Genomic DNA, 13,051 nt, shown 5'->3' with positions numbered 1-13,051 from the left:
AGTGTATTTTTACCCAAAACTTGCTTATTTACTAAGAAAATGCATGAAACTACCCTAAAACAGTAAAGAAAAGGTCAGTGAAACTACACTATTCTCGAGTTCATCTAAATCATATATATTGTACTTGGCTATAACCGGTTTCTCTTCCCAATATAGCGAAAAACTATGTTCATCATTCTCATCAAGAAAGAAAGGTTAGGCCCCCTTTACAGCTCGGAGTTTGAAAAAGTAATTTTTGAAATCGTGAAAAGATTCATCAAAAGTGGAGAAAACCTTCCTACCCTGAACAGCACGAAAGGACAACCAAGCTAACTTTTTGGAACCGAAAGGTTTGGTTAGCATAAAGAAGTAAAAGAAAACTTTAAGGGAAGGTCGGACATCAACTTCCTGACAAAGAAGTTAGTATATTTTCAAAAAAATCCAACAAGTTAGGGTGAAGTTGGGAAGGAGCGACGTTACAAGTCCAGAGGACATTAATCTCAAAGTCGAAAAAAGGAAGTCTAACGTCTAGCTTAGTGAAAAAACAACCATAGGCATAAAAAAAGGGCATTCTGACTTATCTAATGGGAAAAACATACCCTCTCCTCAGGATCAGCTACGACTATCTCATAATTTCTCTCATCCTCCTGACTTTCACACAACCTATGGTGCCTATGGAAGGTCTCGGCATACTCACTATCAAGAACGGGAACAGGAGTAAGAACAAAAATATCTATCCAGATTAGATGAGATGGGACTTTTGTAGACGTTGCGAATGACAGATCGAGACGTAAAGCTATACCTACAAAGACAACAAACAAATTGTCACAAAGAAGCCGGACACTAAACAAAAGAAATTGGGTTTTCAGCAAATAGTGTGGAAAATATGATTTCAAAAGGTTTCTTTTGCACAAGCAATTCAAGAATTAGAAATGGCATCACTTCTAAACTAACAAAAGCAACACCATTTGGGGACAACACAAATCATAGTCCATGGCAACAATCTCATACGGCAACAGTTTCAGCAAAACTTCAAGAACAACAAGTATCAACGATGAAAAAGGAAAAGTAAAAAACTTCGTCACCAACAACATTTTAAATCACCATTCAAAATATTATTCAAAACGAAAATACAAGTACCACTCAGAGTAATCGAAAACAGAAAACAAGGGCAAAAGTACCAACCTTGATGAAATGCAAAAAATGGATGGGCGCGTCTAAATATCAAGAAATACGAATGTTCCTCTCCGAAAAAACAAAACAAGATCTTTAAAGGGTCCAAGACAGAGAAATCTTGGACTAGAACGACATCACGAAGCAAGAACAAAAAAAGAGTAAAGGGTATTTTCTTCTAAGGTGGGAAACGAAGAAAAGTGAGTGATTTCAGAATCAGAAAAGGGTGAAGAAAGAAGGCGCGAGGCTTTTATAAGAAACAAGGGGCAAAAAAGGAATTTCACACCCCTCTTTAAAGCCACGCGCGGATTTCCAGAAAACTGCCGCGTAACGTTCGCCATACCATTAAAGAGGCAACGTTTTAAAATTTCGAAACACGTCGAGTACCCAACCTCCTGGAGGCGACGTACCCAATAATAGAAACTGAAGCCACGAAATGCCTGGGCCCGACCTCATGAAAGCTCGGACTCAAGCATGAGCACTGTTCATACCCTAACCCACGACAAAGCCATGCCCAATAAGGATAAAAGACCCATCCAAAAAGGATGTCCTCTCCAGCTTACCCGACCTCTTAAAGAGGTCAAACGTGGCAAGAAAGGTCTAGTTTTATTTAAACAAGTAATTGTCTTCCCCGAATCTCTCATGCTATCTCTATCTACACTAAAAGATAGATTCCAACAAAATTTTAAGATAAAAAGAACAGTTATCCACCATTAAAGTTGGAACTACTTCAAAAGGTGACTATCTATTCTACTATAAATACACTGACATCCCTCAGGTATATTCACACCCCAATATACTAAAAACCTACCTAAAGCCCTTGCTAACTTAAGTATCAAAGTCTCTTGCAAATACCACTCCCCACCAAAACAAGAAGAAATCTGAACCTTATATTCAAGCCCAAGTCACCATTTCAAGTAACCCAGAACAGCTCTCATATTTGGGTATAATCAAGAAAACTAAGACATCCTAACATCCAAAGCCTCGTTTGCATTCACAGAATAATAAAATTAAGAAAAAAAATTGTTCATTTTTGGATTAGAGACAAAAATGAAAGCAACAAATGTTAGTGTTTTTGACATCGTGTGTGATTTGGATGCAATTAACTTATTCATGTTTGGGGTTTAAAAATAATTTTAAAAATATTGTTGCTCATTGATAAATACAAAATAAACTGGAATAATTTTTGAAATGTTTTTGGAAGCTCCATCAAATGGAGCACTATTTGACAGTTCCACCAATACTTAACCTAAATAGTGACACGACAAAGATCGAAAAGTGGATTTGAATCCCGCTGGAAAGCAAAAGCCTTCTCCTAAGAACACTCACATTTTTGTTCAACTGAGATTTGATTATATCCAAATCAAAGTACAATGAACGTGACTCGTTATAATAGATTGTTAATAATGGAACGCATTCAACATTCCACCTCGCCCCCTCAGACCACAATTTAGCACAGATGATGAGGTTTTGCAACTAAGCATTAGGTTTAACCATGAATTACATGTGGAAACGTACCAAAGAATGTTAGAAACATAAACCAACCTAAACGAAAAAATTTCCAAAACAATGTCATTGCTTTTGGGGCTATGAATGGCTGCTGGTCAAGGATGTTATGCACATAAAACATTAAACATGTTTGCCACATGAACCCGCCAATGGTACCATGATGTAATGAACATTTGGGTCTTCTAGTCATCTGTTTATCTCAATACCCGAGCAGCAGGAAATTACTGATGCAGAACAAGAAGGCAAAATGGTGACAAATGACAACGCCATGATTTTTTATTTTAACTTTCATTTTTTGGAGATGGAAGGTTTAACCGATTCTACAACCACCTGTTTTAAAAGAAGAAACGCCAAATTAATATGGTTATTTATAATGTCAACATCTAACTTGATAAATGCATAGAATTTTGAGAGAAAATCACTGATTTAGATTCCGGTCCAAACTGTAAGTGATAGGACAGATAATAAATCAGGCAATACTACTTTTGTTTAGGACCTAGAAGTGTTAAATCAAGTAGTCCGATCTTATGAACAAGTGTATGCCATTGGCACCAGCTACATCACCCAAATACATGATCAGAAGCATTCTTTGAAAGGTGGGATAGAAAACAGCGCTAACTGATCTGAGCCTTTACCATCAAGAAACTCAGATAAAATATGAAACACTCAAACCTAGGTCCAATACGCCGATGGCTACAATACACAATATATTGGTTCACCAGGAGCAGCAGGTCTAATTATTTTGCAGTCATAGCTTACTGCTTATTGGATAAAACAGCTAAGACCATCAACATAAACCATAATATAAGAGAAAATCTAGTGGTGCAGAGAATATTTGAAGATATTTTTTTTATTAAGATCATTCAAATAAAAACAGATTTTTGTTTTTTTATTTGTTTATTTTTTACATTTTCTAATTTTCATGAGGAGAACTTGTCAATTTAAGACTGAGGATTAGTCGAAAGCTTTTCTCGTGATCTTACCCTGCCATCATAGGATAACGATGCAAAGATCCATGGTTCACGAGAACTCCAGGTGAGCCCTGTAACATGAACCAATAGTTGGAAATAGAAATCACTAAAGATCGTGAATTTACGTAAAAGAAGAAGAAATCCCTTACCATAAATGCTGTCTTCATAATCACTATACGTATTGATTAAAGGATCAACCCAATGAGTAGGTGACTCAGTTTGGCTGCAGAAATACATAGGAAAATCAGAAAAATAATATTAGTCATAAAAAAATGTTTAATAATATTTAAAATCAGAAAATGACCTCTCAGTTGATACATCATCATTGCCTAGAGAGACAAGCCACAGGTTCACTGTTGAATCTGTACCAGCACTCTGAAATAGCCACATCATGAAAAATAATTAAACAACCCCATATACAAATGAAAAATAGAAGAGGTCTATAAGTAATTCAGTATCCTTGTGATTGCGTGTGTTGTGCGTATGAAAGAGAGAATGAGAGATAACCAAGATCACTCCGTCATACTCAGGGTTACATTTGACAATCCATGTCCTGGCAATACAATATAGACTGTCTATCAAATGTCTGTTTATTTTGATAAAAGAACAAGCTTATAATGGCATTAAGACATAAGTTATTCGGGCATCAAAATCGTTGATGATAAAGAGTATTTTTTGCATATTATTTTTCATTATCCTTTGTAATATAACTAAGAAATGAAATCAACTCTTCAACTACAGGTGCTAGTTACCAATGCGTATGTCCTGGAAGCTCTTGGATGGGAACTTTTGGTTTTCTTAGATCCCAGATATGTATCCCAGACTCATGTTCTGCAGTAACCTGTACAGATCATAGTCATTCAACTGAATCAATAAGAATGGAATGTGGGTGAATACTACTGTCTCAGAAATCAGCTGCTCTGTAACTTGAAGTTGCATAATTCAAATTAAAGTTTATCAAACACATACTATATCGGACACAGATTTTTTAACCATTTTTGAGGAATTGTATAAACACACTTAGCACTTCAACAATGACCACAAAGTTCAAGTCTTACAAGTACGTGCTTCCTTTTAGGGTGATAATCAACACTGCGTACATGGGAGCATTCAATTGAAATAGTCTTCCTGTAATTCAAAGAATCCTATTAATAGAGAACAATTCCAAGTGATACTAATTCATACTAAAACTAGTTGCTTGTAGGGGAATATATAACCCTTTCCCTCAACCCACAATAGTGAACTTCAAGTGAAAATAACAGAAAAGGAAGAAATAATTGCAAATGCATTTGCTTTAAAAAAATAAACAAAACCAGCAGATGATGTTTCAACATGCCTAGAATCATGTTACAACATAATTCAAAGCTCCAACAATACTAAACCAACTTTCCTCATTTTTTTAAATAAAACCATGTTTGTGTTCACCATTGTGGAATATTATCACCTATTTAAATACATCAATACAAGAATGAACTATGTTATCTGAACATTACATACCCCATTGCTCTGACATCCCATAGTTGGAGAGATGATTCAAAAGTTGCGGCAACAGAATTCACATCATGTGGATCCCATGCCCCACCAGATATCTTGTGGGGCATGCCAGCTGAATCTTGTGATTGTATCTACATTTTATGTTGGGGGTGCCCGTTAGTCCGACAGTCATTGCACACCATTTGCAAATATGAGATATTGTATATTCACAAATATGAGATATTGCAATCACATGTTACTATGTAAAGCAGATTCTTCAAGGTAATAAAACCATGATTATCGAAGTCCAAACACATTTACATTTAAATACAACGCTATCTAATACCAGTATCCCTAGTAACTTTGCGATATTTAACTTTTATGCAGATGGACTATTAATACAAATAGTGTTTTTCTTTTCCAACCCAAATAATCAAACCATAAAATCAAGGAATCAGAGTCATTCAAAATTACAACTAGGCAGTTAGCAGCAAATATTATGGCTGGCTATGATCAATCACTCTCCTATGAATTACTGATAGACTCTATTGTATAATACAAAATAAGATCCATTATGGACAACATATAAAATTCATTTCTCAGTCATTTTAGGGAGATCCATTTACTAATACACCTATCTTTCATTATTCTTGTTAATTTTTCATATATTTTTTTATTATAATATTTTTCTTCTCAAATTTTTTAAATAAAAAAAAATGAGAATAAATTAGATTTTCATAATTTGTTCTAGTTTATCACCAAACAGAATACAAGAACACAATTTTGTGTCTCTGTCCTTTGTGTCTTGTTCTCAGTGCCTTGTCTTGTCCTCTTCTCAAAAACAAGCGCAGCCTAACTTATTATAACAAGTGATGGTAACTTGGATAACAATGACATGTGGTTCAGTGTGAATATGACATTTTCTTATGCATGCATGCGTCACAAACTTCAAATACGTAGTGTGAACTTCATACTTGTGCAGTTTTCTTGGAAGCATCTAGACTCCACAAGTAGAGGTTCTCCTCATCGATGCTGATCAATTTATCATGCCTTCCAGATGGCCACCAGAGAATACTGTTTGGTAGTGAATTTTCAGTAAGGATTGGGAAGACAAAATAAAATAGCGTATCATATTCAGAGAGTAATGCGCATACATTAGACAAGAACGACAACCCTACCAGGACATAGCGAAAAAGGGAAGTCCAATACTTACTGTAAACTTAGAGGTATAATATCTTCCTTAAGAACAACTGTTAACTATTTTATCCTCAAAAATTCCTTCAACATCTTTAGATAATTACCAAAACAGAGTAATGACTTCATATATAACACCAGCACTGGAAGTTCAAAATATTAAATTACATCACTTCCTATCAGATAAATCAAAATCAGCATATGGGGAATCGTAAACTTACCATTTAATCTTACCGGCATGACCGTCTAGCGATGTAATTTTTTCTAACTGAGGCGAATTCAACTCACCATATAACTCAGGGATCTGCCATATTGCTGCTCCATAAGTTTCACCTTAACGAACAAAAAAGAATAGTCATAAACCAGTCTAACTGTGGATGCTAACACGATGCATAAACTATCTCAACTCTCAAGCTCACAAAACACGCAAAAAACGCACATACTTTGAAAATGTTTTTCAAAGTGAAGTAAATAAGTCGTAAAACACAGTCGATTACCGTTAGAGTAAACGGTTGAGAAGATCCGTTGATCGAAAGGACATGAGACAAGGTCCCAAATCTCATTCGGGTGCGAAAACAATCCTTCACAGAACAATTCAGTTCCACTCGACGAAAGCCGAATCAGATGAACCTACAAAACAAAAGAATGAGAAACAAGTTGAAATTGGAGTCACATGTCAATGAGAAAGTGAAAGACGAAAATTAAGCATATTATTACCTCATTTTCTTCTTTGAGGCTGAGTGTGCCAGCCAGAAAGGTAGTGTGATCCGTGTCTGCCTTTACATCCGAAATGCATCGAGCCTATGCATGTTATGAGAAGTGGATAACAATTTAGATCAATGGAGATTGAGAATCATAAATATTTTAGGGTTTTTGGTGAAGTTGACCTGATATTTTAGACCGTATCCGATGCCTGATGATGCACCTTGCATTGCTCTTGCTTCTTGCTCCTCCGGATGCTGAATCTTCCACTTTGCTAGCTCGTTGCACACACAGTTCAGAGTTCAGTAGAGGTGTTTACGGTGCAATTTGGTTTGGTTTTTCGAGGAAGAACCATCCGATCCAATCGTACAAAAAATGTTCAGTTTGGTTTGGTTCGGTTTTATATCTGAGGTCAACCAAACCAAACCAAATGTAATTGGATTGGTTTGGTTCAGTTTTTAAATTAATTCAGAAAAAATTCCATGTCCTACACCAATTCTATTGTTTTAACACTGTACAAAGATCACGGCAATACAGTGGCCAAGGCCAAAAACAATAGGAGAAAATGTGCAACTGCATTGATTTTGAACTGAACACAAACATTTGTTGTCACTAAAATGCAAGCAAATGGCTATTCAGGCTATACAGCAAATTGAAAATGCAAGCATGTCACTGAAATGGAAAATGTTTTAGTTGCATTGAACGGCTATACAGGCTATACAGCAATTTGTTGCATCTAAATAGGCAATTACCTCAGTTCTTAGCTTGAATGGCTTTTGGCTAGTGACTTTCAGCTGCTGTGTCTTCGTCCACCTGATTCCCCCAAAGGTGCTAGTTGATTCCAAGCACTGAAAGGTAAATCCATTCAATTCAAATTTGAAAACCCTCATTTATGAATCAAATCATTTTTTGCTCAAAAAAGGTAACCAAACCAAAAGACTTACATTTCTTCTGCTTCTTCTACCGCATTAGAAGTGCTGTTAGATACACTGCAGTTTGAATAAAAAGTATAACAAACATGAACACAAACAAATAAATGCTACCATGTAAAGATTTTACACACACATCTACCCATTTATAGATACATAAATCAGAACAAAAAACCAGAAAAAGAGGCATTGGACTTGTTGTCAATTTTGTTTCATCATGTTCCTAAAACAGCACAAACAAATTTTCACATGATTTTTTTTCAGCATATAAGGGTTGAATTTTAATGAATAATTATATATATATTGCCAAAAATTAATTCTGTCCTAATTTTCCAGTTAGTTACGATTCTTCAAGGATGCAACATTTGATATGTAGAGAAAAAATTTCTATTGATGTGTTTTGTGTATTTTTCATGTTCATTTTGGAAAGATAGAACAGAAGGCCAGAACGGAACACAAACCATAGAATAATAAAACAGAACAGAATCGAACCAACTACTACCTGAGGCTCCATTCCGGATGCAGGGGATGCGCGCGGAAACGGCGGAGATGGACGGCCGAAAAGGGGATTGCAATCGGAAGCCGGACGGAAGCTGCGACGTCTGGAGTCTGGGCTGCGTTGCGACGCAAACGGCGAACGGAAAATACGACGGCTGGACTACTGCGTTTGAGTGAGTGATAGAGAGTGAAGTACGAGGCTGAGGAAGGAATTAGGGTTCGCAGGGGCATTTTTGAGACTATAAATTTTTACGGTTTGGTTTGGTTCAAGTCTTTAATTTCATAACAAAACCAAACCGAACCAATAGAAAAATTGTAAAAAAAAAAATTAAAAGACTGATTGGTTTGTGAAAACGTCTTCTGTTCTTATTTTTTGTTTTTTGTTGGTTGAAAATGAATTTCATGTTCAATTTTTCATATTTAAAAAAGCGCGATTAATTTATGAAAATTGAACTCGTTTTCAAACGTTGAAAATAATAAAAATATATTTAGTTGGTTTATTTTTAAAAATATATTTTAACATTAATTTTATAATATAAAATTATATTTTTATTAAAAGTTACTTTTATATATTTAATTTTTTATTAAGTTAATAATTAATTTTCGTAAAATGTCAAACAGAAAATAATTATTATCTTAATTTTCCAATGTTGTAGTGTTTGTTAGATAGAAGAACATAAGTAGACAACATGTTTTTAGCAGCAGAACATAGTTTATAGTTGTAAAAATCGGACTGATTGAATTGTTGGACTGAAAAATCGATAAATCGACCTTAAAATCAGTTCGAACAGAATATAAGACTAAATAAAGAAAAGAATCACTGAAAATCGATTTGATCCGACTAGTTTTAATAAAAATGGTGAACTGGTGAGTTTTAAGAAATCCGAACTGATTCAAATTTATTTTTTTAAAAACTCCCTTTAAAACAACGTCGTTTTAAATTTTAAGGGAAAATAAAAAGAAAACCCTAATCCAGCAAAGGATCCCCCTATCCAACCCATTCTCTCACTTTGAAACAGGCCAAACGGTAGAAGACCTCAATGCAGCGCCTTCACCTTCTCACTTTCACAAAGCCGTCGTCGCCAACACTGCACGTCGTTGTCTCCTTTGCGTCACCTCGCCAGCTCCTACATCATCTCACCAGCTCCTGCGTCATCTGTAGGCTGGCAATGGATAAGTAGGGTTTGGACTCTTCTTTTAACTTTAAGTTCTTGCAACATAAAATTACAAATAGCATGATCATCAAGTTCTTAATCTTCTAATAATACAAAGAGCACGGGTTATTCAGCCACGGGTTGGCTCCTCGACTTTTTGGAACCTAAAATGCTAATGTGTCAACTCCTCATTTTTTTGAAATAAAATTAAAGGATAGCGGGTAGCATCTTTTGCTATCACGTATAACCCAATCTCTATTTCAAACCCTAATTTTGAGAGTCTCTCCATGGCTCCCTCTTTCTCTCTCTTGCTTTTGCCCCATCCCGAACCCAACTTCTTCGACAAATGTTGGAAAGCCGGCGTTCATTTCCCCAGGATTGAGCACGAGCAACGGTAGATCTGGACAGCGACAGTTCGATGTGCGACAAGGAGTGAGCAGACAAGCGACGGTCAGAAAGGAATGACGCAATGACGAGCAACGGGAGAATGAGGTCTCAAAGAGGGGAGAAGGACTATAGTGGGGACGAGGAGGGCTCAAGGGGAAGTGGCTTCTCTCTCTGAGCTGGTAAGAGTGACGTGTCGGTGGTGTGTTCTCTCTCTGTCTGTCCTACTGCCTTTGACGCTCTCGGTTGCGATAAGTCTTGAAACAAATGCTTGCTCACTTGAACACATATTAGATCTCAAATATTTTGTTAGGGCTCGAGGGGAACTGGCTTCTCTCTCTAAGCCGGTGAGAGTGACGTCTCGGTGGTGTACTCTCTCTCTCTCTCTCTCTCTCTCTCTCTCTCTCTCTCTCTCTCTCTCTCTCTCTCTCTCTCTCTCTCTCTCTCTCTCTCTCTCTCTCTCTCTCTCTCTCTCTCTCTCTCTCTCTCTCTATATATATATATATATATTTGCCCTACTACCTCTAACACTCTCGGTTGCGGTGAGTTCTAAAACAAATGCTTGCTCATCTGAACACATTAGATCTCAAATATTTTGTTGCGAATAATTATGAATTAACTATTTTATTAAGTCTGATTTGTTAGTGTATGGTGATTATGAATCATTAGCGTGTTATTTAGGGTTTTTTATTTTGTTAGGTTTTTTTATTTTGTTTAGGGTTTTTTATTACTATTTCTTCTTTCATTTCTGAGCATGATGTTCACATGGATTTTTTTATGTTTGTTGTTTGCCGCAAATGGTGAGGAGTGACAGATTTTAGATCAGGCAAGATTGCAAGTATAGTATCTTCATAGAAGGACTGTGAAGGAAGATCTCAGAAAAATTTTCATTGAGATTATTGAAAGGTGTTGACAATGACCGAATATAAGTTTATCTCACCGATATCAAGTGAGACGCGCTAGGTGTTTATTAGAAATGTTTCTTTTTTTATTTCTAATTTTTTTAATTGTTATTTGTTTGTTTAATGCATTGGTTTGTTGGATGGTACTCTTTGCGAGGATTGGAAGGGTTGAGACAGTAAGGCCTCTACTTTGGTAAAGGTCTTCATTTTAACTGTTTTTGTAATCTCTTTGGATTTGTATAATTATCATAACCTGAGAAAAAAAATTGATGGCATGACATATTTGTATCATTTTTTGTGTATAATTGACTTTAACTTTGGTTTTCTTAAATATTTGTTCTTAAAAATAAAAATATATTGCTGCTTGGGTTAAAAAAATGAAAGTTTAATATTTTTGAATTCTGAACTGATTTGATGAGAAATTTTGGATTAAATTTACAGTTTTGTCATCTGTGACGTGTTAATCGTGTAATTTTGGGTTTGTGTCATTCTTATTATCCATTTGTTTTATAGGTGGCTTTTTATTTTCTTCTAGATCTATATGAATTTAGTATTATTTTAGTTGCAATCATTTTTAACATATGGTTATGTTTATTTGATCAATTGTGTTTTCTTTTATATTGGTAAAGGAATTGACCTTAGCTTTGCGTTGCTTAAGGATTTCATTTTATTCAAATTCTATATAAATTCAATGTTATTTTAGTTGGAATCATTTTTGTATATGATTATGTTTATTGATCCATTTTGTTTCCTTAGGATTTTATTCGATGTATTTTGAGTAAATACACATGAACTAATTGTTCTTTGTTTTTTTTTCTTTTATATTGAGGTCCAACTATGATGATCCTAAAGTGCCGCTCTTGAAAAAGTGGGCTAAACACAACATAAGTCCTTTAATTCCAAATGTTTGTTCATCCAAAAAAGTTAGATATAAGATATCGAATGTATCATCAAAGTGTTTTTTAGGTTTCTTTGATTTTTTTAAATAAATATTAATGTACTATTATTTATACTAAAATCTGTTGGTATATGAAGATGTTATATGAGATCAATAGCGGATCCTATTGGATTCTGATATGAGATTGGATCCCAGTTCTACTGAAAACGAAATGGGGTCAGAAAGTCTGCAAGAAGGTTAAGTTACTTTTTTAAAATGTTTGTAAATTTTAAGAGTTTACTTTCTAGGTAACTTATTCTTTTAGAGACATTGTTTGGTATCTCCTTTTTGAGTTTTGATCATGGAGTTTGTTAAAGGTCTTGATTTTAACTGTTTATGTGATCTCTTCATATTTGTATCTTTAGCATAATTTGAAAAAAAAAAAGAAATTGATGTCATGACAGATCTGTATCATTATCTTGTGTATAATTGACTTTAGCTTTGTTTTGCTTGAAGATTTTATCTTAAAAATAAAATCCCACTTTCTTGCAACAGCCAAATTGATTCGACTTCCAACTTCCCATTTAGGTTTGTGGTACTCTAACCTCTTACAATCCCTAACTCTACTGCTTTCTTTGTTGCAATTCTTTTTGCTTCGGTCTTCTTCTTGTTTGTTTGAAATTGGCATTTTATTGATAGGTTATTGCCTTATTTATTTTAAATCTTTCTAATAGTGGTTTTATATTCTTTTAATTTGAGAATGACATTACTAATATATTTTTCAATGTGTGTTTTCTGGGTGTTTTAAAATCTTTAATTTAATTTTCACTTAACTTCACTAGAATTTATAGGATTTGATGTGCCTTTGTTGTTTGTTTTTAGTTGCAGGATTCGACGTGCCTTATTTGGTGACTATGTTGATAAACTGAATTAATTTCTCTCCTCTGGGTATGCTGAGCAGCCGATCGTCCTTTTGAGGCTTGCCAAAGTTAAGGTTTTTAGGGGTTCGTACCAGTTTTTTTAATTTCCATTGGCTGATTGATAAACCCCATTTTTAGAGTTTATCTCGTGCTGAATTTAGAGGGATTTTATCATCTTTTCCTACATTTATTCAATGAAATAGCATGGTTTTGTAAATTCTCCTTTATTTGTGCTTATGTGTGAAAACATGCTTTTTAGGTCTTAAAATAGCTAAATTTAATTCACCTTGATTTCATTCGATGCCTTGATATGTTTGCTAAGTGATTTCAGGTTTAGAAGGCAAAGATTGGATTGGGAGAATAAAGAAAAAGCATGTAAAATTGGA

At 34.9% G+C, this 13,051-nt stretch overlaps 1 protein-coding gene across 5 annotated transcripts; it reads right to left on the bottom strand.

Annotated features, from left to right (window-relative positions):
* Positions 1-2,520: 2,520 nt before the first annotated feature.
* LOC130969797 (WD repeat-containing protein DWA2-like) lies at positions 2,521-8,647 on the bottom strand. Of its 5 annotated transcripts, none has more exons than XM_057895696.1 (16): positions 8,433-8,647; positions 7,946-7,990; positions 7,754-7,849; positions 7,187-7,407; positions 7,017-7,100; positions 6,797-6,929; positions 6,521-6,632; positions 6,080-6,179; positions 5,130-5,257; positions 4,691-4,760; positions 4,385-4,473; positions 4,140-4,185; positions 3,937-4,007; positions 3,782-3,855; positions 3,645-3,703; positions 2,521-2,991 (listed from the first exon to the last, which is right to left on the bottom strand). In XM_057895696.1, the coding sequence occupies exons 4-16, from the start codon at positions 7,229-7,231 to the stop codon at positions 2,950-2,952; spliced, it is 1,053 nt and encodes a 350-aa protein (XP_057751679.1). In that variant the 5' UTR covers positions 7,232-7,407; positions 7,754-7,849; positions 7,946-7,990; positions 8,433-8,647; the 3' UTR covers positions 2,521-2,949. The 5 variants fall into 5 exon arrangements, with proteins under 5 accessions (XP_057751679.1, XP_057751672.1, XP_057751687.1 ...); XM_057895689.1 differs by having other exon boundaries at positions 7,187-7,275; XM_057895704.1 differs by having other exon boundaries at positions 7,187-7,270.
* Between the last annotated feature and the right edge of the window lie 4,404 nt (positions 8,648-13,051).

This window comes from Arachis stenosperma, chromosome 1, assembly GCF_014773155.1.
Source record: "Arachis stenosperma cultivar V10309 chromosome 1, arast.V10309.gnm1.PFL2, whole genome shotgun sequence".
Lineage (NCBI taxonomy): Eukaryota > Viridiplantae > Streptophyta > Magnoliopsida > Fabales > Fabaceae > Arachis > Arachis stenosperma.
Note: the sequence above shows the minus strand (reverse complement) of the source record. Positions and strands in the feature narration are given on the sequence as shown.